The 25,711-nt window shown below is 37.4% G+C and overlaps 1 protein-coding gene across 1 annotated transcript; it reads right to left on the bottom strand.

Moving 5' to 3' along the window:
• Positions 1 to 15,357: 15,357 nt before the first annotated feature.
• Positions 15,358 to 19,016, bottom strand: vrtn (vertebrae development associated). The gene is made up of 2 exons (XM_053488926.1): positions 18,937 to 19,016; positions 15,358 to 17,943 (listed from the first exon to the last, which is right to left on the bottom strand). The coding sequence occupies exon 2, from the start codon at positions 17,939 to 17,941 to the stop codon at positions 15,890 to 15,892; it is 2,052 nt and encodes a 683-aa protein (XP_053344901.1). The 5' UTR covers positions 17,942 to 17,943; positions 18,937 to 19,016; the 3' UTR covers positions 15,358 to 15,889.
• Positions 19,017 to 25,711: the final 6,695 nt, after the last annotated feature.

Genomic DNA, 25,711 nt, shown 5'->3' on the forward strand with positions numbered 1-25,711 from the left:
TTTTGGAGTAGATGTTTACTACTTAGGGTGACGGGCGATCGAGGTTGTGGATTAATCACCGGGAACATCGTGCGAATTCTACGTTACGCTCCTGGAGGTTTCAAGTGGGAGAAAGGTGATTAATGTAAGGGTGGCAACTTCGGTCGGAGTGTAAACAGCTTCCAGGCAGCCGAAGCAGAATTAGAGACGGATTATACATGTGCTCGGATCACAGTTATCCGTTATTCCAACACCTGGTAATCCAGAACTATAATATATATATACAGGAACAGGAACTTGCAAATTAAGAAGCGAATCTGTCCCATGATTAGTGCGTATCTCTAAAAGCAGATAAAGGACGGAGTGCTGTGGGCTGTTGTTCCTTTTTAAGCATAAAGGTGTGTGTGTCACTGCTGGTGGCTCTCAGTGATACGGTGAATGTGGCACCTCGGGAACAATCAGATACACTGGATTCATTTGCTGTCGCTTCTCAATGAAATTCCTGTGGTGCATTTCAAGTAGACGAGTGTCAGTGTGTGTCAGTGTGTGCTTCCACATGGGAGTGGATGTTTTTTTCTTCCTTCTTCTTTTTTGCCTCTAACTGTTCGCTTTCCGTCTCAATACTTTCCCTCACATGTAGATACACACAAGCACACACATATACGCATATAATGCGCTGACCTGTAAAGAAGAAAAGAAAAAAAAAGCAGGAAATGCCAAACGGCGAGGTACGGCCGAGTGTGAAATTGCAACAGCTGCAGCGTGTGTCGATCTGACAGTGAAGGTAGGCGCACCGGGACAGCCTCGTTCTCCTTCTCGCTGACATATAGAGGCCACGCTTCTCTGTACGTCTCTCACAGACCACAACGTTCTCTTCCAGTTTTTTAAGCCCGGAGATATTTTCCACTCAAAAACACAACAGGACTGCGGAGGTGAGAGCAGGTAGCTCAGGAATCCTCAGAGGAGCCGCATTTCTCTCTGTCGTTTCTCTCTCTCTCTCTCTCTTGTATCTCAGATAAGCATCACGATGGTGTACATCATTTTGAAATTAAATAACACATTTCTCGATGCGGCGCACACTCGTGTTTTAGACTCTTAGCATTGGCGTGACTGTGCGTGAGCCTAGTGGAGGGAAAGGATTAACACAATACACATCTGCATTTTTTTAATCTCTTTAGTGAACGATAAACAGCATTTCTTGATTTCCAGAAAAGCTGAAGCAACAAAAACGGGTACTGATGTGATGTCACGAAATCTAGTTTTTACTAATACTCATCGCATTTCTGAATGCTGGCGATTCACTTGCATGTGTTCACGCTGCGTTCGTTCACATCCTCACTTACTTACTCGACAACAACCCCAGATGCTGTATCGGTCACACTCGTTGGTCACACTCACACCGTGTAAAACAAAAACACTATTAATTCACCAATCAGGCCAAAGATAAGTGAACGACTCAGTCACACACATCACTTCTCTCATCTCTCTCTCTCTCTCTCATCCACAGCGTTCCGCTGTCACTCACATGACGTACAACAATAAAAAGGACCTAAACAAGACAATAAGGTTCTAATCTTTGGTTTATTCCGTATTTTCTGCTCAGGTTTTATGTTCACTCAGTAAAACTCACTCTCACACTCGCTTGCTCAATTGCAGCCAATCGGAGGAGGGACAATACCAGCCAATCAGAAGCTGGACAGGGGGTACATTAATGAACAGTTTCTGATTGGCTCCTTTGAATGGTCTCGGTGTCGCCTCAATGCGAATGCGCCAATGCCGTTAGATTTTCTTCTGATGTTACGTGTATTATCGCATTGCATTAGTTCAGATTGGTATAATTTTTCCCAGAAGAAGGTAAATGTGTACTGCTAACTATACACTACTGTATGAACAGAGACAGGATTGGACTATTATAACCAGTGTTGAGGAAGTTATTTAAAAAAAGTAATTTACTTACTAATTACTACTTTAATATTGTAATTTAATAACTTTTTTTTTGGTTACTTTTAACTTACTTTGAAAACACCTGTCACGCCGTGAGCCTGTGATGGGCTGCGCCCCAACCTGTTGCCGCTCCTCGCTCACTCCGTAGGCGTGTCCCCCAGCCCCCCCCCCCCCGCAGGTGAGCAAAGGGGCGAGGCCTCCAGGTCGGGCCGGCTGGCAATAATTAACGTTGACAGGCCTCGGGCTTTTTCCGCATTAAAATCCCCCCCCCTCCACTTTCCTCCTTTCTTTAACCCTCTCCTTTCCCATTTTTTTCTAAATAAAATTACCCCTTTTCCCATAAGACCTCGTGTCTGTGTGTCTGTGTGTCACCTGTGCACAAAGAGTGAACCTGTTACAACCTCAAATAAAATAAAATTACAAAGCTCTCCGACGATTGATTAAAGCGCATGCTCGTTAACTGATGCTGTCGCGCAAAATGTGATTTTTAAATGCATTTTAATTAATTTTTAAACACAATTCTACACTGTAAACTATGTATTGAATTTCAAACTACCTTACAGTACACAACTGTGACATTTGGAGTATGCTGATTAAATAATAACAATATAAACTAGCACATGAGATGATGATGATGATATACTGTACTAGGGGGAAAAAAGAGAATGAACTACAATTGAGTGTCCAAAACATGCAGGTGCTATTTATTTATTTATTTATTTATTTATTTTTATTGTTATTAATATTTAATATGTGCAACAGCTTTAAATTATTCACATTAAGGGTTCTAAAATAAAGAATTCCACCTTTTTGTTGTTTGACAGCACATGAGTTTATTTTAGTGTTGAATTCAGACAAGGTTTTGGTTAAAAAAAAAATAAAAAAGTTAATTGTGTTCCTGTGAAGGAGAATTGTGATTCAGATGGTGCAGCGCTGTTGTGTATCTCAGCAGGTTTCCTTCTCCTTCCTGTTCATCCAGTGGCTTTATATTTGGTCCTGATTGGCTTACATTTCATCTGATGTACCAACACACCATCTCAATCTATTTTATTTTTATGATTTTGTAATGTCCCACATATCCATTTTCCATTCAATTTCTATGTTAGTGGTATTTAAAGCCACTGACATCCTAACGATTCACTCTTGAGATAGAGGCATTAAGTGAAGATAAAGGCTTTGCAATTTCAACTGAACTTGGACACAGAATCCTTCAAAGTGTGCCTTTGCATGAATTATGCATTATGTCTAATTAAAATTCAATGATCGTTTTAAAAATAATGTTTTTACAATTGGATTTTTTCACAAGTAGTGGAGATCAAATTAATCTTCTCAGCCTTAAACACTCTGAGCCCAAACATGGCTGAGATCTTGTCCAGACTTTTCTGCTCACAAGCTTCAGGATCCTGAAGGTGGTAAAATGATCAGATCTCAGAACCTTCCAGGCCAAAAATAAATTTAAACATTAATAATACAAAATAATTGTTTCATTGCAATCAGCCCAATAAAAGAGAAGATATGCTAATTTGAAATTTAAATGGAAAACACCCTTATAAAAAAAGTGCTTTCATTACCACAGATGGCGCTGGATGTATTTTAAACCTGGGAATAACTGATGAAGAAATCATGAAAAGAAATCTACTTTGGAAAAATCATTAGTTCATCTCAAAATTTAACAGATGGCGCTGTATATATATGATTGTTTGCCAGACCTGTCGAATCAAGAAATCTCTTAAATAAAACCTGCCTGACAAAGTGAAGCACGCTAAAAGATCTAAAAATGCAACATGATCTAAAGAAATTCAGGAAAAGATGAGAAACAACGTAACTGACATGCATCAGTATGGAAAGGGTTGCAAAGCCATTTCTAGGGCATTGGGACATTAAGGCATTGGGACTCCCGTGAACCATGGAGCCATTATCCTCAAAAGAAGAAAACTTGGAACAGTGGTGAACCTTCCCAGGAGTGGCCAGCCTACCCAACTTACTCCAGGAGCTCATCCAGGAGCTCATAAAGGAACCCAGAACAAAATCTAAAGACCTGCAGGCCTCACTCGCCTTGGTTAAGGTCAGTGTTTATGATTCAACAATAAGAAAGAGACTAGGGACAAAAATGGCATCCATGGGAGAGTTTCAAGATGAACCAAAAAGAACACAAAAGCTTGTCTCACATTTGCCAAAAAAACATCTTAATTACTTGATCAAGACTTTTCGGCAAATATTCTATGGACTGGGGAGACCTTTTCAGAAGGTCCCTGTGTCCCGTTACATCCGGTATAAAACTAACAAATTATTTTATAAAAAGACCATCATACAACATGTGACACATGGTAGTGGTAGTGTGGTGGTCTGGAGCTTCACAGCTTTAGGACCTGGAAGACTTTCCGTAATTAATGGAACCATGAATTGATCAGGAGTCCACCGCCGAAGACTATACATAAAACAGAAATTGTGTTTTTTTGGTAGATGAGGGTGTTTGCCCAATCCATACAGGTAGACGTAAGGGCTGCTGAAACATTGGAGCAGCGTGAGGAGCGGCAGCAAGTCGTCCACACACTCCATTCGCAGGTAACGGTAGCATACAAGCGTCAGGATCTGCAGACCGGTGGAGCCGCGAGTAAACCTCTAGCATATACATACAGTATGCACACACATCACAACGTTCTGACAGTCTGATGTAAGAATTGATGAAACTAGGTAGAGAACATGTGTCATGTGGAATCTGTGTCCTTTACACAAGGCTGGCTGTTGAAAAAGTAACACAAAGACAACGCTGAAGGAGACCTCGGATAGCAACCCTGCTATAGGAGCAAATTACTGCTGTACAAGTATCACACAAGTGGCGATAATGGATTTCTGCATTTTCATCATCAGGAGGTCAGAAATGTCCACTGTGTAATGATCTGTAGAGGAAGAACGCTGACACGTCCTCTTTTTTTTCACTACCAGATCAGCAACATGTGTACATCATTGAGCATCTTCAATGTGACAGGTAAATAACAAACAACATGGTTTTGCAAAATATAGGTTACAACAGCAACAAACAAACAAACAACAACAACAAAAAACCTTCACGTGTTGCATTTAGCCGTCGGCAGACGTCCCTGCTCGGACCAGAACCCTTTAGTAAACAGAACCCAAGGGAGGGAGATGAAAAGCTTCCTTTATTAGATGAGTTTAGTAATTTAATAACCAGAGGATTAAAAGACAGAAACGCAAGAAAGGTTGCAGCTGTCTATGGGCTAGAATCCCAACCAGACCTCATTTATTTATTTATTTATTTACTTTATTGCTTTGTCGAGGGCCCTTTTTTTCCTGATATGTGTGAATTTTTTAGTAGCAGTTTTATACCTGAACCAGCAAATTAAACTAAATGGTTAAGACCTGAGGAAAGCACTGAAGGACTTTGCACAGTAAGGTGCCAAAGATGCAGTTTGCCCAGCCGGTACACTTCAATTTATTCCCAGGGAAAGATGCAAACATAAAAACACAACTTTTCTGCAAAAAAAAAAAAATTAAATAATGTAAAACCCATAAAGGAGTGTATGACTATGAAACGTCTGGGAACTCTTCCTACAGCTAAAGAAGGTCAGCACTTACAGAGTCAGCTGATCTCCAGGGATTCACACACACTCACACACACACACTGTCATATACACATGATGGATGATGCACTACACTCAGGTTAGCTTCAACTTTTATTTGAAAATCGGACCAGAGAGACAAGCCGAGGTGAGAACTGGGACAGTCGCACCAGAAGCTGATGTACTAATACAGTGTTTTTCATCTTCAAAGCTAGATTTTTCATTCATGGCAAATGTACAAGTTATGATTTTTTTTTTATGCAACATTACATTGAGCCATTATTTTTTATGCATAACTAGAGGTGTGGACAATTTGAGTGACAGCTGCATTGCAGGAGTTAACCTGCTAGCTGTCTGCTATGCATCACTTCGGGCAAAGCTGCCAACTTTTCACGAAAGCTTAAAGTGAGATTCTGAAAATAAGAGCACTGGTTCTGCGTGGTTAGCGCTGTCGCCTCGCACCTCCAGGGTCCGGGTTCGAATCCCACCTCGGGGTCTGTGTGCATGGTGTTTGCATGTTCTTCCTGTGCTTGGTGGGTTTCTGTTTCCCTTCCACAATTAAAAGACATGCAGGATAGCCTGATAACCGTTCCCAAAAAAATCCCATAGTGTGTATGTGTGTATGTGTGTGTGTGTGTATGTGTGTGCCCTGCGATGGATTGGCACCCTGTCCAGGGTGTGGCCCGCCTCGTGCCCGAAGTCTCCTGGGATAGGCTCCAGGCCCCCTGTGACACCAGGTGCTGGTCATAACACCTAGTTGTTTATTTTCATTTATGGATTAATCATGGTTTAGTATGGCGGCATCAGGTTCTGCCAAGATGGTGTAGACCAGAGCTCCTACAGTTGACCTTACTGTAACTTTCCTTGAGTGTACCTTTCCTTGTGCCTTAAGCTCCCTGGGATAGGCTCCAGGGTTCCTGTCCTAGTGACACTACACAGAATGAGGGGAATAGATAATGAACAGACGGTTGGACAGTGAGTGAAAGATGAATGTTATGACTGAGAAAATTTGCCAATTGCTCCACACACCACCAACAGGTGAGCACCTCGTGCTAGAGCTCCCATCAGCCCCCACTGATCACTGCACCGGGTGTGTGTTAGTATTCAACAGTAGTGTCTGCCTGGTAAAGTTCTATTGTGTATTTTGCGTATTTTTTATGTTACGTGTGTGTGTGTGTGTGTGTGTGTGTGTGTGTGTGTGTGTGTGTGTGTGTGTGTGCGCCTACTCTAGTCTAATTCTTAGGTGTGATTTCACGATGTTTAATAAAGAGTAACTGCACCTGAGTGTTATCTTCTTCAGCCCTGACACTCTCACATCTCGAGGGGTTTTGCAGTGACGGTGTGAGAATTAAAGCATGTAGTGGAATTTAGGAGCAGCAGGAAACACGAGAGAGAGAGAGAGAGAGAGAGAGAGAGAGAGAGAGAGAAGGTTGATGATGATTCAGATTAGAGAGAATGACAGCCAATATTATTTTATATTTATTTTTTTCTGATACTAATATTTATCCTAAACCCTTTATAATGTTTCATTTGTTTTCTTTAGAAAGGCTTATTTCTTCTCTCTCTCTCTCTCTCTCTCTCTCTCTCTCTCTCTCTATATATATATATATATATATATATATATATAAATATACAGTTTTAAATATATTGTTTTAAATATATCGATATATTTAATAATATGGCACAATAATATGATACTATTATTATTATTATTATTATTATTATTATTATTATTATTATATTGATATACATCATACTATTTTTCAGTTCCAGAAGTGTGTTCACAATTTTTTTGCCTGACTCTGTATATAAACTAGCTATATGAATTTATAAATACACTAGCGGTGCCTTACTAAAAGCATGATTTACATCAAACTTCTTTATGTGAACATTTCATTTCTTTTAAAAAGAAGGCTTTGTTGAACAGCTCAATATATTCTACGTGCAATAGTAATATCCCTTTATACAGAAATAAGAATTTAAACAAATAATATAACAATAGTGTTGTTTGTGTCCTATTTATATAATTTATTCTGGAGATCTTTGTTAAACTGAAGCTAAAAGACGTCCTGAACAAAGCTCGAGTTTTTTCTCCCGTCTAATCTACAGAATTTACAAAGAGGCTTTAAATGAAACTTCCCTTTTTCACCGTAACTACACTTCACAACAGATCCCAGTTCTAGTGGAGCAGCTATAGGATGCATGAGACGGACATGTCTGGTCCACAGCACACCCGAGAGACCCTGCAGCGCCACGCCCGAGGGGTCGAAAGTCACCCTGGTGGCACCGGGCGCACGTGCTGAACTTGGGAAGACCAATCAGCCTACACCGCGTGTCTTTGGACTGTGGGATGATGTCACCGGCGTGGATGATAATAAACTGCATGTTGTACTGTATGTGTATCTGTGTGATATTTAATATTCAACCCTGTTACTTGTTTAATAATAATAATAATATAATAGGTGAAAGAAACCCTGAAAATATGGAAAACAAAACTGAGATGTTTTCCTCATAAAACTTAAGTAACACATCAAACGATAGAGTTTAGAGTTTTAAAGAGCTGAAATGGCATCGGCACCATGTGGTAACTCGTACAATTGGAACCTATTACTCAACTGAACAGTAAAGACAGAGCTGAAAGCAGATTTGCTGGATTTAGAGAGGAGCGGGATGCTGTTGTCAGAAAGCAAGGTCCTGAATCGAAAAACATTTTGGCTACAAAGACATTTCACGTGTAGCTGCGAGCCATGAAAGATGACGAAAGGGATTGGAAGTGACAAGGCAATAATTCAGAGTAGAGACAGGACAATCTCTGGTTTTTGACACACACACACACACACACACACACACAATGGTCTCTACAGAATTGAGAAATTGTTTACGCATGCGCCCATGAAACAGCTGCAGTTCACACGTGATTATGGTCTTTCACACGTTGTTACGTGAGTAATATGTGATGAGGTGGAGGACACACCCTCAAGACTCATGCATCAAACACACGTGACATTTAGAGCCTAGTGTGTGACCATGTGAAATAGAACTGAAAAAAGATTTCAAATTCAAAATAATAAAAACTTTTTTTTTATCATATGGCAAAAATAAATAAATTATTTAATGCAAAAATCAACATTTTAAGGAGGTTGCAAGCTATTTTAAGACAAGTATAAATCAATCAATCGATAATGTTAGGGGAAAATAAAACATGAATATATATAAAAGGTATGGGTAAACACATGAAACTGTATGAGTGACAAAATAAAACCACATCACATGAAAACTGTGTAAAAGTAAAGAAATAAGAATTATAAATGATAAAAAAAGAAATACGAATAAAACGAATGTTAAAATACATTTGTTGTGTTAGAAGGTCACAAACAAACACATAAAATCTAAATGGAAAAAATTAATAATTCTAGACAAAAAATAAATAAATTAAAAAATTAAAAAAAAAATGTCAAAGGGTTAAATGACTAAAGTACTGTATCCATAATGTTTTAAAACTAAATGTGGGAAAATTAACAAATTACATTTGAAACTTTTTTTTAAAAAATGTGAAAAAAATTATTTGTGTAAAAAAAAATTTTTTTGTAATAAATAAAATTATGTGAAAAATGAAATCGTGTTCATCTCATGGAAAAAGTAACATTAAAGATAAGTTTAGTTGATTAGGTGGGAAAGGAAATTACATGGACTGATAAATTATAAATAAACAAATAATGCAGAAAGAATTATGGAAATAAGTCCATTTTGTGCAAAAATACTTAATTAAAGTACTTAAAAAATTTAAAATGCAAAAACTAAAACAAACATAGAAATAAATAATTTATTTTTTTTTAAATCACAAAAAGAACTTTTTAATTTTAAAATAAATTAATTAAAGTATAAAATAAAAAAGTGAAATATATCAAAAACATTTGGAAATAAACTAATCTTTTGTGGGAGATCACAAGAAAAGTTCTTAATTAAACTAATGGAAAAATGTTTGAAAATAAATTACCAACAATAATAATAAATAAATAATGTGGAAAAAAACACCATAACAAATAGGAAACTTGACATTTGGGAAAAAATGCATAAAAACAGTTAATTGAAGAAATTATTCAGAATGGAAAAAATTAAATAATGTGCACGAATCTTATTTAGTAAATCATATTTTTTTTACATGCAAACAATATAAAATATATAAAAACTTAGAGGAAAACAAAGAGAAAAAACGTTTTGAGTAGATTTTTTTTTGTTTCCTGAGAGTTTCAGAGTCCCGTCCCTAACAGGCAAACAAGTAAAAACTTACAGGAGAACAGATCTCTTTTTGCAGCAGCAGCAGCACATCGTGTTTGTCACGGATGAACTGCTTTCACACTTTCACACAGAAAAATGCAAAAGCAGCAAATGAGGGCAGTGACAGGACGAGTGCGGTTAGAGACGTTCTGTAAATTACATCTGACACCCGTTCAATTAGGCCGTGTTCCTCTCCGAACCGAGACAGGAATGCAGAAGGAATTGTGCACAGAAGGTGAATTTGTTCTAAAGGACGAGTGCTTACTCGTGTGCAAAAGTATTCGCACGGTTTGTACATGTCCATTTTTTTTAATCAGCACCAACAAGCTACATAAAATTGTCTAATTGCCCAATAATAAATTGACAACAATATGATTTGGATGGTGGATTTAAGGTAAAGAGAAAAAAAAAAACTGAAAGCAAACGTACAACAACATTAAGTCGAAACGGATCCACATGATGTTTTCCATTTTTACTTAATGTTGTTAATTAAGTCTTATCTGTTTTTATCATGTTACTGTAAGTTTGGATATAATATAATCATACCACAGCACCAACAAAATTCGTTGATTAATTTTCTGTAACAGCATTCCAGCTGCCAGTCTCAGGTTTGTATTGATGCGATCGATCGTTCTCCATCACGGTTTCTATAGCAACAGCACATTCACATGAATGGACAGATCAATAAAATGTATATAATTGTGAGAAAGTAAGGAGACGTTTGTTTAACGTTAATAAAAAAAAGTCACAGAGGAAGTTAACTAATAGTAAAGTTTTATGAAATCATAAGGATGAAGAAGTTTACACGCACCGGGTGCTTAGTAAAATGAGAAATGTGCGATTTTGTTTTTGTTTTGTTAACTGTAACACAGATGCTGATGAAATTGAGTGCGAACAGGAAATAACTTCTTAATTAAAAAGAAAACAATGGCTGTAAGAGGAATTAAAACACTTTGGGACACACTGTCATAAGAAACCAATCAACATTAGTTATTAATTAACAGTAATTACCAGTTTCAGGTCAGGGCGTGTCATAGGGCTCAGACACGCCCTACACTGTTCTTGCTTGAATTTCACGATAGGACTGAGGTCAGTCGTTAATAGAGCTGTGCACGTTAATCGTTTTTGCAATTTAACCCATCTTTTTGTTGTTCAAAAAATCTTTGAGAAGTTGTAATTTTAATGAGCTAAAAGACATGAGTTAGTATGTTGCGTGCAGCAGGAACACGAGAACGCCTTAGCAGAGCTCCGCGAGGATCGTCGGCTCTGTTCCTTTCTCTCACCTGCGTCGGATCGCAATGCTTCGAGAGCGCGCTGTTCTCTTTGCTAACAGGAAATCCTTTGAATGATTGTCTGTAAACAATATTTACACTCGGTTTCACCATCTACACGAGTGCGTAATTAACCGAGCAATTACACACTTCCAGTGAAGGAGCCCGCAGGCTTAACGAGAAGAATATGGAATAGCAGAGGAGAAGACGCCGCGGAAATCAGAGAAAGGAACGTTGGAAAAAAGGCTACGTTTGGCATCTTCCTCTTTACCCAGTTCCTGTCTGGGTATAGCATGCCCTCACACACACACACACACACACACACACACACACAAGTACAGCATGCACGGTGGCTGGTAATTGTATAACAGATTAATGAAAATAATCAGACGCGCAGCGGTGTGTCTAATCTACTATTAGTGTGTCTGATTAGACAGCCCCGAGTGATCATGCTAAACAAATTAATCTGAAATAAAAACAGACCAATCCTCTTTATTAAATATCCCAAGCACTTTATTTAATAAGCTTAGGCATTTTATATAACATGCATTAATAGACAAAAGTTTGTTAAATCCATAACAATTTCAAAACCATAAAAGGATTCTAAATAATAATAATAATAATAATAATAATAATAATAATAATAATAATAATAGGCATCACGGTGGCGGAGCGGTTAGCGGAGTCGTCTCGCATCTCCTGGGTCTGGGTTCAATCCCCAGCTCAGGTTAGCGTGAGTGGAATTTGCATGTCCTTTACAGGTTGGGTGGGTTTCCTCCCGGCACTCCGGTTTCCTCCCACAGTCCAAAGACATGCAGGTTGGATAATTGGCGTTCCCAAATTGCCCAAAGTGTGTAAACATTTACCATGGTTGTGAAAAATGGGAATAAATACAACAGTCACCATTAGCCTCCATGCTCCCTTGTTGGGCTACAGAGGTTCCTAGATGGATGGATGGATGGATGAATGGAATAAATAATAATAATATCAAGCACTAAATCACATTCATACTTTACAGTGTTGTTGGAGGCTTTTGCTTTGTTTGTCCATGATGTTCATGAAAAAGTTGCATTTGTCCCTCTTCTGACCACATGGTGAGAATCTGACGAGCTTCTCATTACTGTTGCATCTATTCACTCCATCTATCAATAAGAATCAAGTCATTCTGAAAATCTGGCTAATATTTTCCTTAAAAGCTGCTTTATTTCCCGTCAGACTGTCACACTGACCACATGACGTCCCCACAGCAGCCACTAATGAACGCAGGTACTCTTTGACTAGTCGACTAGTCTCCACCATCCCAAACTTCTTGTCACAATGATAAAGGAAGAGCCAAAAAGATAAATATGCTTTACTTGGATGCACGGTGTTGGAGTGTACCAGAGAGAAACGTTTCATTTCCTTCGAGCTCCAGAGGGAAACTGTGAGATGTAGGAGATGTAGGAGCAACACGAGCATCGGCGTGTACAATCGCAAAATACCTCGCTGTCACAACATCCCCAGGAGCAAAGGATCAATTCGAGGGAGACACAAGATTACGATTGGATCTGACAACGCTGACATATGGTTAGTGCGTCTGACTGGTAAAGACCTGCATAAACACAAGCGTGTGCACACACACACACACACACACACACACAGAGCATGAAAGCTAGGAAAGAGATATACTGTATTTATAAGAAAAAAGAAAAGGCCTAAAGAAAGACGGTGTTTAGTGGCGTGTGTGTGTGTGTGTGTGTGTGTGTCCATAAAGATGATGCACTTAAGTTGCACTGTGACCTAAATTACTATTGTTAGTATAACCTATTTTGGACAAAACAAATAAAAACCTTATTTTGAAATTCTGCACAGAACCAACAGCACTGTGGACGCCCTAAACGCAACATGCTACTGCTATCTGGTGTCCGCTAACAGAATTACACCGAAGCTAGAACATGGGATTGGGAATTAATTACCGTGTTTAGTCTCACTTACAGATAAGTGTACGACATTTTACACAACCACATCTAGAACAAGACATGGAAAAAACCTGCTCTTTGCTCAAACACATGGTTAAAAAAAAAAAATAATTAAAAAGGTGTTTTAAAGTTAAAATATATTCGGACATTTTATTGGCATGAATTATAAAGCAGTGACCTCAAAATTTTATTTAAATGTGGGACAGGGAAGTTCTCCTACCGGGTTAAACAAGGGTGGAAAGACTTACAGTGGCTTGATAAAGTATTCGGCTCCCTTGAACTTTTCCACATTTTGTCACATTACAGCCACAAACATGAATCAATTTTATTGGAATTCCACGTGAAAGACCAATACAAAGTGGTGTACACGTGAGAAGTGGAACGACAGCGTTTGTGAACAGCAGTTTTCAGATCTTGCCACAGATTCTCGATTGGATTTACATCTGGACTTTGATGGTTTTTTGTTAACAATGGCTTTCTTCTTGCCACTCCTTCATAAAGGCCAACACTGCACGACTAATAGTTGTCCTATGGACAGATTCCCCCAACTGAGCTGTAGATCTCTGAAGCTCGTCCAGAGTCACCATGGGCCTCTTGGCTGCATTTCTGATCAGCGCTCTCCTTGTTCGGCCTGTGAGTTTAGGTGGACGGCCTTGTCTTGGTAGGTTTACAGTTGTGCCATACTCCTTTTATTTCTGAATGATCTCTTGAACAGTGCTCCGTGGGATGTTCAAGGCTTTGGAAATCTTTTTGTAGCCTAAGCCTGCTTTAAATTTCTCAATAACTTTATCCCTGACCTGTCTGGTGTGTTCTTTGGACTTCATGGTGTTGTTGCTCCCAATATTCTCTTAGACAACCTCTGAGGCCGTCACAGAGCAGCTGTATTTGTACTGACATTGGATTGCACTGTATTTAGCCATTAGCATTTATCAGGCAATGTCTATGGGCAACTGACTGCACTCAGACCAAAGGGGGCTGAATAATTACGCACACCCCACTTTGCAGTTATTTATTTGTAAAAAATGTTTGGAATCATGTATGATTTTCATTCCACTTCTCATGTGTACACCACTCTGTATTGGTCTTTCAATTGGAATTCCAATGAAATTGATTTATGTTTGTGGCTATAATGTGACAAAATGTGGAAAAGTTTAAGGGGGCCGAATACTTTTGCAAGCCACTGTATGAGAAACTAGACTCTCGCCACTTATTTGAGCAAAAAACCTGTATGTTGTAAATGAAAGCAAATGAAAATGTAATCACAGTGAACGAGGTCCAGTAAACTACACACTCCAATGTGCATGCTCCCAGTTGAAAATGATCTATCTGCTCAAACCCTAACACATTAGGCTATTAGTAAAATTAAAGACAAAAAAAAGCACATCATTAAAAATGAAAAAATTACTAGTAATTAATAAAAGTTTCAAAATTAGTAATTCTGAAATCATTTTAATCACCTACACTTTAAAATAACCTTTTTTAAACACTGTTAATAAGCTTTTATCTTATCGTACAAGGCAGATGAAAAGCCTGGAACCAGAGAGGAAAGAAAACTGTATTTAAAAGTACAAATTAAATCTTGCATATGGAGATTATTTCCTCCATTCGCACAAAAAAAAGTTGAGTTACAGTTCAGTAACTATCTATACTATTTGTTTTAAAGCCATCTTGGGTCTTGAAGTAAAAAGAAAAAATTAACAGTAAAAAAATATATATATATGTATACAAAAAAAACAATACATAATGTATAAAGAAAAAACAAGCCTCATGAAAGCAGATTTGGACCAGGATGTATTTGTAAGTTTCTCTCAAGCATACATTTTATTTTATTTATTTACTGTTATTATTATTATTATTATTATTATTATTATTGAATAAAATATTTTTAAAATTAAAAAAGAAAAGAAAGAAGAGCACACCATGGAATGGGTACATGATTTATTTCCTGCATTATAATTCCTCACAAATCACCAATATCGCTCCTTAAACAGGAATTTAAACCAAATTTAACCACAAAAATCCTACGCATTAAAACAAAAAGCTGCGAATTAGATTCTTAAATAAAATATCACATTAGCACCTTTTAACTACAACTTTCTGAGCTCTGCAAATCATTAAGCAAAATAGGTAGTAGAACAAAAAGCTTCACAGGTAACTGTATCTTGCATCTTAGTAAACAAGCAAACCTTTGTCTAAAATTTAGCAGCAGCAAGTAGAGTAGAACTCCATTTTTTTTACTTTTACAAAAGTGAACAGTGAACAAATGTGCAAAAAAAAGAAAAAGAAAAAGGTTGTACCTTGTAGCCGAAGTGAAATCAATCCCAATACAAAAATATATATGTGTAAAAAAAAAAAAAAAAAAAGATAAAAAGAAGAAAAAAAAAATCACTATGTGTAGTTGGAAAAATGAAATATACATGGCATGGCTTTGTTCCAAAAAAATAAATTTTCCTGTTTTAGTTTTTTTTTTTTTTTAAAGAAATGATTTGAAACATTTAAAATGAAATACAAGAACAGAAACGGATGATTGGAGTCAATTTAAAATTTAAAGCAAAGGCCAAAGCTCAAACAAAAGACTCATTTGAAATCCAGATATCAGTGTCTTTGAACTGCCTTTTGCCTGAGGGCCATCAGGAGCGTGTAAAACAGACTGTCTGATTTCACACACATGCAAATGTCCTTGAGCTGCAACCAAGTGGTCAAGTCAAGTGGGGGAACAAAGGGAGACACAATTAAGATGCATGAACTGCAATTACACTGTGGTAGAGCAGAAATGACCTGGATGCTGGACTCAAGTCGATGAGAAGTGTGTAAAAAAACTATATATACATGAGGAGTGATGGATGACACGTTAACCTAAGGCATTTAATGAAAAAAATTATCCATGAACTAAAGGCACACCATGATGCAACGCCCTCTTCCACATATAATAAGTAGAGCGTGGAGTAAGAGGAAAGTAGGACCTGAACTCTTTGAAAGTAGGAAACGATTTCTCCTCGAAACGCTGCTGGAGAAAAAGTTTGGCCTTAGCCTTAAAGTTCGCCAGCGCCACAACATCCATCACAAAAATTTGCTCGTTGCTGTTGGTCTTGTCAGAAAGAGGATAATATGATGGAGAGAACTCAGGGCTGCCGTTGATCATACGGTTGTTCAAGTACTCGGCATTTCCATCAAAAGTAAACGTTTCCTGATTCTCCTCTTGCTTCAGAACCTCTCCAGTGGCATTGACACTTTCCAGTTTATCAGTATCAAAACTCACACCAGACTCTTTATCAGCTTTCTTATTCCTCCAAAGCCAATAATACGACGACGATATTGACGGGAACTTGAGCTTGAATTTGAACAATGGCATCTTGGAATTCTGGACACATGCTTTGGCTTCCTCTCTAAGTTTCTTTTTCTGCAAGTAGATCAGCCGGAGAGTCTTCTGACTGCATCTCGAAAGCCGAACCCTAGGGATTACTCTGTGAGTCGTCAGCAAACCCACTGGCAACGGCTTCTCTTTCGAATTCTGGACTTTATCCGGATCCATGCCTTCTTCCCCGCTTCCTGATCGATCTTTGAATGGTGTAAATAGCAGAGCTTCCCTCCTCCAATTGTAATAAGTTGATCTTGAGATTCCTGGGAACCTTCGTTTAAAAATGCGGTAGGGAAACGATGTATTGGTGGCAATACAGTTTTGGAGGCTTTTCTTTGCTTCTTGCATTAGGGCTGCATTCTGGAATTTATCTCCTTCCAGTTTCTCAGACTTTTGTGCCAACATGCTGGTGAAGGTTTCCTGGATGGGCTGCTTCATGCTCTCAGGAGAGGACCAGTAGTCCTGCTCGTTGCTATCTCCAGGACTCACCTCTCCAGTGGAACCTCCAGAACCGATACTTCCAGTAGCCATGAGCTCATGTTTCCAGGCATAATATGTGGATCTGGAGATTTCTGGAAAGAACTCCCTGAACTGGTTCTGGGGAATGAGCTTGCCTTCTTTGTAGCAAGACTGAAAAAAGTGTTTGGCTTCATACCTGGCGACAGATTTCTTATGATACTCCATGCTTTGCCTCTTCCAGCGATAGAAGGTGCTTTTCGTGATGTTGAACTTGTCTTTCAGGGTGGAGTAGGAGAGTTGTGTTTCCTCGTTTAACGGTTCCAGGGACTTAACCGATGACATCCGTTGCTCACTCCCTGGACTTCCAATTTTGAGATCACTGGCAGGGATTAAGGCCACAAAGTTGCGTGGTTTGAACACAGAGCCAGACTCAAGCTCACCAGACCACATTATGTGGAGGGTCAGAGGCTCAGAGTCTTTGGGCCACATTCTGGGACGAATCAGGCGATTGAAATAGGGCCTGATCTTGTGGTTATACATAGGGTAAATGGAGTAGATGTTGCACTGAAGGACGGAAGCCAGAGCATATACATGCCACATGTTTGCAAAAGAGTTCGGAAAGCAAGAAGCCTTGACATCAGCATCAAAGATGGCCTCCAGAACCTGCATAGGCAGCTTAAGCATATCCTGCGTTTCTTCAGCACAGAGCGAAAACCTGGAAGCCTGCAGCATGACCTTGGAGTCTATCATGCCGCACAGGTAGTACTGTTTCCACAGGAGCATCTCCACCACTGTCCTGACCTGCAGCTCCAAGCTCAAGCTTGTGGAACCAACCAGAAGCATGCTGGCAGCATCAAACAGAAGATTACCCTCCCCTTTGCAGACCAGAGGAAGAAGGCCAGCCGGGGCATCTGCTGGGTAAAGTCTGTGAGCCATAGCATCGATGCCCATCCAAGAAGAGATCTCTGAGCACAGCACTGTTGGGAGGTGAAAAGGAGCAAGTACTTGCTCCACCTCAAGAGCCACTTTTATCAGGGCATCCAAGCCAACAGATTCTGTGGCCTCCTGGAGCTCCTCCAGGACGGAGAGCACCACCTCATTCCTCGGAATCATGCCTGCACCGAAGAACACAAGGAGAACATTGGATTGGCATGAATGATGTGGACAAAAACAGCATATGTATTAGAACTTACATGTAAGCATTTGGCAAATGCGCTTATCCAGAGTAACTTACAAAGAGAATGAAAGTTTTCATCATTGGATAGATCATTACACTGGGTTACCTATTACTAGTCAAATACTGTTGGGAAGGTTTTCTTTTTTTAAGATCTTTAGTCATCGCTTATGATGATTAAAATATTTCTTGCAATATATTAAACCAAAGTAGTGAATTTGTGATGTGTCACGATTAAAAAGATAGTGTTTTTCCATATTTTTAAATAAAATTATTCAGTAAGAAACTAAAAGAGAGACACTAAGGAAACCTTGGATGAGGTAAAAAATAAAAATAAAAAAGAAAATCAAACAAAAACATCTATAGTGACCATGAGTGCTTTTATAAGCAAAGATTTCACACAAAAATATTAAAAATATTAATATTGTTGAAAAAATATTAAAATATGCACTTTATCTCACTTGAAAAGTTTTACTTTATATTATCAGTTCCAGTGATAAAGCTTCCAAACTGCAGAAATGCGCTAAAAAAAAAGGGTGGTAAATAAATAATATTTAAATTACCAAAGCAATTTAATCGCAACGTTGCTTAAGTTGAGAAAAAAGAACAAAAGAAAAGAAAATTAAACAGCTGATCTTGCACTTTTAATCTCAAATAAATGAATGTTAGAGAATTTAAGACCGCATTAAATCATTTAATCATCCCTGTCGGAAAATCTGCGGGTTTTATTTTCACCACATTAATCAGTTAATCAGCCACATGATTCATATAAAACAATCGGAGAGCACGCGCGTTACCTCGACCTGGGAATAAAACAACAAAACAACTTCCGGCGTTTGAAGTGTTTCAATTCTAATTTAAAATCAAATCAAAGAGCTCGAGCCCCGCGCGCGGCGTTTAAACGGAATCCCAATAAGTTAAACAGAAAACTTACCTTTAATACAAAGCAGCTCCTACCACTCAGGTGTGTGTGTGTGTGTGTTAGGCGCAAAGATAGAGCAGTGTGTGTGTGTGGATGCGACTTCAGTCCATGACTCAGAAACTGATCCGAATCCGAGCCGAGTTCATTTGAAACGAGAAGATCCTCCTCCAGGAAATTGTCAATCACCCAGTTTGCGACTTTTTGTCTCAGGGTTGGAGAACACGCACGCACCCGCAGTGTGTGTGTGTGTGTGTGGGTCCATTCACCAAAAGGCAATCAATGCCATGGGCGTCTCCATTTCACTGCAGCACTAATGAGCATCAAATGGTTTATTTTAAGGTCACACAAACTGTCTCGTCTTGTCAATCACTGAACATCTCCTTACTGTATGTCTCTCAACACACTACAGGCATCAGCTTTCTCCAAACCTTAAGGGGGAAAAAGATTTTACACGTTTCTGCTATTTCTTTTCTTTAACCTAAAGTGTTTGATATTTATTTATTTATTTAGGAAGAAAAAATAATTGACTAAAATATTTGAACTAATATTGTGAAGAGTCAAAATGTTAACAGCATTTAGCAGGCACTTATATCCAGATAGACTTACTTTTTTTTTTTTTTTTGCTACAGCATTATACAACTTGGTAATTTGAACCTGGGACTTTCTAAACCATAGTCTAATGCCTTAACCACTGAGCTACTATACAAAATTACATTTCTTAAAAAAAAAAAAAAATATTATTATTATTATTATTATAAGACAAACTAATAAATATTCAGTGGTCATTCCAGGGCTCTGTAGGTATGAGTCTGTAGGACTGTAAATAATTTGTGTAAATTGAAAATAAATAAATAAATAAATAAACCTAAAACAAGTGAATAATGTATTTTGTAATGAGAAATCAGAATTTAAACACCAGGTGAAATAATTTTATATAAATATAAAATTTGATACAAGCTGGAATACTTCATTCTTAAAAGCAAATTTAAAAACAGCCAAAATTTTTTTTAAATGTACTTAAAGCTGGTACATCATCGACATATTTTGTTTAAAATTAAAGATACGAAAATCTAACATTTGTATCATACACATTTGACTTCTAAATAAAAGGTAAAATACACATTTAAAGGTGAAAAAAAAAAAACTTTTTATTAAAATTAATGTTATAGAAAATGATCAGTCAGTACTTAATTTTTTTATGATATTATTTCTATTTTTCTCCAGTTAGTAAAAAAATGATCACTTACATTAATATTAAAATCAATATGTACTATATATTTTTTATTGGTACCTAGAAATATTTTCTATTCTTTACATTTATTTGAATTATACATATCCTTATTTGTTTTTATTCACTCATGCAGTACATACATCTACGAATAAAAAGTAAAATTAGTAAAAGGTGAAATGACAACAGTACTGACATTCCTCTGAGATTATGAAGTGAACTGTTCCACACAGCTGTACATATTTACATAAACAACTTTAAATTCAAATTAAAATTTTTATTTGTCACATACACAACCATACACTGTCTGATACGCAGTGAAACACAGTGAAACACTTACCTGACTGACAGTAACCTTGAAGGGTTCTCTGATGTGCTGTGTGTAAAACGTAAACCTTTATTAAATACACTAAATAAAGCAGAAACCTGGACCCTGAGCTGATTACACATTGGGTCAGACTGTGTTGTACAGGTTTGTGGATTAGACAGACAGAGAGAGAGAGAGTAGGAGTGAGAGTGTATAGACAAGGTGTGTACATGGTGCAGAGTGTGAGACGAGGTCCTGTATGTACCTGACGTGGTGTGTATCAGGGACTCGTTGTTCTGGAGTGACTTTTAACACCTCTCACTGTCTGCCTTTTGCGGGTTTTTCACAGCACCTTTTGTTCCAGGTGCACAGTCATGACTGTTTCACTCACAATCTCCCCCCACATATCACCCCCCCCCCCACACACACACACACACTCCAAATAGCTACATAATACCTCTAACCCCCCCCCCCCCCATCACCAACACTTACCCACCTCAAACACACCCTTCTCAATTCAAACTACCGGAACACTAAATACATTATTCCAGAACACACACACACACACACACACACACACACACACACACACACACACACACACACACACACTTCTCTTTCTTTCCCTTATGAAACCTGTGTACATTTCAGCCAGTAGAAAGCCGAAAGGAAGTACATGAATAAAGTATTAAGGTGGTGCCGTAGCTCAGAAGTTAGCACTGTGGTCTCACACCAGTGGGTGTGGGGTTCGAGTCCAGCCTCAGACTGGAATTTCTGAATGTAGTGTGGTACAGTGTGTGTGTGTGTGTGTGATTGCTGCCCCATCCAGGTTGTCCCCCTCCCTGTCCCCTGATCTCTGTGGGATTGGCTCCAGGCCCCCCTGCGACCCTACACAGTATAAACAGTACAGATTAAAGTTAAATAAATGACGAGACGTCTCCATCTGTTCAGAGCAGCGCTTTCCTCCTGCACCACTTCTCTTTAAATCTGTACGATAATCTTAAAACAGACCGTGAAAAAGACTCATTAAACATCCACACACTCGATTCTAAATAAATTCTCTCTTTAAAAAAAACAAAAACAAAAAACTTTTGTCCTTAAACGATCAGGAATGTTTATGTAAACAGGAAAATTTACATTTTAATTTGTTATTCCACCATTATTTCTAAACAAAAATGCCAGAAATAAAAGGTTTCTAAACACAATAACAAACATTAAAGTTAATAATAATAATACTAATACTTACTACTACTACTACTAATAATAATAATAATAATAATAAATTGTTACAATAACTGTTTAGTGATTTTCTATTGTTTATTTTTAATCATTTAGAGACTCAAAAATGTCCAAATAATTAACCACTGAATTACTTTTGTTTATCTTAATGTACTTTGTCTTGTATCTTAATGTACTTAATGTACTTATTAATATATGTATAACAACAAACAAACAAAAAACAAAGAAAAGCAGCAAAAAGTAGCAGCGCTCCAAAGCATACCTCTGTCTGTCTGACTGTCTGTTTCTCTGTGTATTTGTTTGTTTGTTTATTTAGAATTTACTTTTATAATTTTTACTTTTTAGAATTTATAACTTTTATAATAAAGTGCTTATTTAAGATTCAAGATTCAAATAACTTTATTAATCCCAGAGGGAAATTGCTTAATACATAATAGAGTTATTTTTCGTTCAATTAATACACAATTTCAAGTTTTCTTAAATAAAGCTTTAATTTTAGTAAGTGTGTGTGTGTAGGCCTTCAGGCGTTTCTGTACATTGTGTGTGTGTGTGCGTGTGCATGTGTGTGTTGTGCATTCAGAGCCCATGTATGCAACTTCTTTAATCCTAGTACAGACACACACACACACACACACACACACACACTGCATTTACAATGCTAATGCTGCAATGTTGGGGTCGGCTCCGCTGGTCTGCTGCATGCTGGGCCACTGGGCCGTGTGTGTGTGTGTGTGTGTGTGTGTATGTGTAAGTGTGTGTAAGTGGGGAGTTCAAAGATCAGCAGCTCAGGGGCCGAGGGGAAACCCAGCGCCTTTTGTTCTTGAGCTTGGCAGTGTGAGGCGAGGACGAGTCAAGATCAGGTCCTCGACACCTCCAGGGTTCGTCACAACATGAGTCTCTGGAACACGCCGGCGCTCTCGGCTCGCCTTTGTCTCCTCTGCGCTTATCTCATTAGCCCGAGAATGCTGAGCACGGCTGAGTGAAGATAAAAGATCAGAAAGGTTTCAGACTTCACTGTCCTGCTCTCTTTGAGTGTGTGTGTGTGTGTGTGTGTGTGTGTGTGTGTGTGTGTAGAGTGCCTTTGAACACCTCGCTTCAGGTGCTGAGCCCAAAACAGAAACTTTTGATTTCTCTTTGTGTTTTCAAACCTGTGCAGCGTAGTTTAACTTTCTCTAATTGAGTGATGTGGAGAGATGAAGAAATATATAAGATGAATATCCTAAATATTTAGAGATAAATAAATAAAATTAAATAAAATTAAAAAAATCTAAATAGAATTTGTCATTTAACACAAAAATGACATTTTAGGAAAAATATTTTTACATTTTTTTGCATATATAAGAACTATATATATCAGAATCAGAGAACTTTATTGATCCCGCAGGAAATTGCTTATGTGATGACTGCCATAACACACAAAGATACAGAGACACACAAACAATATTAGATAAAGGTAAATAAAATAGAATAAATCTAAATAACATCTGAATAATATCTGTAAAAAAGAAACAACCACAATACAATATACAGACTATGCTACACACAGTGTCTATCTATCTGTAAGTCCCACAGCTGAGTGAAAAACTACTGAGATAAGTGGAGTTTAGTATAAGTTATTGCACTTTAGAAAATTAGTAGTAATTAAATACTATTAAGTAATATTACATAACCAAGTAGTAATACTATTGCACATGAAGACAATTGCACATGAGTTATTGCAAGTAATAAAATGATTTAGCACCCATTTAGAGAACAACAAATGATATTGCACATAAACATGTTTAACACCTAGTAAGAACATTGCACAGTATTGCACATAGTAGACTGTAGCACATTATAGTAAAAAAAAAAAAATTATATATATATATATATATTTGTAATGTACAATTTTATTTCATTGTGTACTTCTTGCAGTATGTTATCCTTCTTCCATGTTATCTGTTCAATTAAAACACAGATAAAAACATGCGAACAAATAAACCAGCAAAAAAAACATACAAAAAAAGAAAGAAAATTAATAAATAAAAACATATGTATTATCATACATAATAATATATAATAATAATATTTACTCACAGTGAATAAAATATATACTGTACACATATACAAAGTTAATTGTAATTTATTTGTTTAAAATGATTTTGCACCTATGTTTTCTATCTATCTAATGTTTTTACTTTCATTTCAAAATATTAATTTAATATTAAAATGTGTGTATATGTTCATATGGTTTTTTTATTTGTCTCTTATAAAATGTAGTAGATTTCATAATTATTCTAAAAGTTATATATATATATATATATATATATATACTGTATATTGTTAATATCATCTGCAGTAAAAGCTGACAGAGGCACTGAACACTGTTTGTTTGCGTGTGTGTGTGTGTGTGTGTGTGTTAATGAGCATCGTGTGAGGACGAATCATCTGTTTCCTGTTCATTTCAGTGTGTAAATGATTAAAGCCACACCTGACTGGTTTCAAAGAAACTCGGCTCACTTAGAGTCTCTCTCGAAGTATTAAACCTTCTTTCTTGTAAATTCCACATTTTCTTTTTTTCCAGCTGCTGTTAACTGTATTGCAGTTTTTGGAGCAATATATCATATTATATTGCTGAAATACAATTCTGCAAAAAAATGTAGGCTTGGTTATTCAGGACTTGTGGGTGAGAATGAACTGGTCAATATTTAATGGCTGTAGAACTCGTAGCATCACTGGAGCGCCACCACATGGTGCACCACTGCACTTTGCTCTTACTGTGTGTGTGTGTGTGTGTGTGTGTATGTGTGTGTGGTTAGCCCAGAATTTTCCAGGATGATGGCTGGGACGACACGGACCTTCATATACAGGACGAAGCCTCGCACACTGGACGACTGGGAGGCATGGATTCAGGAGATTCTCCACAATGTCCCGAACAACTTCCTTCAGGAGACATTCCATCCCCGACCGTTTGAGGAAACAGGTTGATGCCACCGGTGCCTCATTTAAACTTTACTATTTTGCTTGCATTTTCCCATTGAATAAAGTACATGTGCAATTTGTTTCAATAAATTTGTATAAGAATATGGACTTTATTACCATTTTTTTATGCCTAGTTACTTTTTACCCGCTCTGTATATCACCTCAAATCTACATATCCACTTTTTCATTTAGTTTCTGCCGCCACCACATTCTAACCTAGATTATTTTTTATGACGTCTGATCCACTTTTCATTATGTTATACTTTATTCAGCTACCTTGATTATTTTGTTATATACCAAGCCCATGTTTTCCCTCCCTTATTCTCTTGATATCTTTATTATTCACATGGGGGAATATGTTCTCTAAATGGGTCCTGTGTCTGGTTTTAATGCTATTTAATTATTCCTAGAGTAATGGTGTCTCTTTATGTTTCTCTTTTTTTTTTTACCAGATCCCCAGTTCACCAGATCACAATGCTCCTTTTTTTCAAGTATGTGTAAGTAATTTTTTATTTTATTTACAATAACCTCTTCCCCCATGTGGCCTATGATTTGCTTGCTTATACTCAGCTATAATTAGCCAGTTTGTACATTTGCTTAATAACTAGTGTTTGAATGTGATCTACAGTAATTAGGTATTCATCAGCCCCTGATATATCATGTATTTGTCATGTACTCACTCACTCACTCATCTTCTATACCACTTTATCTTGTATTCAGGGTCGTGTTGTCATTTACTGTATACAGCCAAAACACAGTACCGGTGTAGTATTTTTTTATTTTATTTTATGTTATACATAAATATATAGAAAATGTCTGTAGCCTAAGAAGCTACTTCTGAAGTTTATGCAACATGGAAGTGACCGATCTCGCTTCCCTTAAAATGTCAAGGTGCTGACTTCAGCTGTTTTGGAGAGATGGTTTTATATTATCCCCGGAAGTGGCCATTCGTCAGCCTTATAAATGTCTCGCTTTAAACAATAATCATTTAAAATGCAAATTATTCATTTTTTCCTTATGAGTATTGATACTAACATTGGTTTAGGTTTATA

This window comes from Clarias gariepinus, chromosome 27 (assembly GCF_024256425.1).
Source record: "Clarias gariepinus isolate MV-2021 ecotype Netherlands chromosome 27, CGAR_prim_01v2, whole genome shotgun sequence".
Lineage (NCBI taxonomy): Eukaryota > Metazoa > Chordata > Actinopteri > Siluriformes > Clariidae > Clarias > Clarias gariepinus.

Bases quoted from the DNA above. Each gene is read 5' to 3' on its own strand.
- vrtn (XM_053488926.1), bottom strand. From the start codon at position 17,941: ATGATTCCGAGGAATGAGGTGGTGCTCTCCGTCCTGGAGGAGCTCCAG.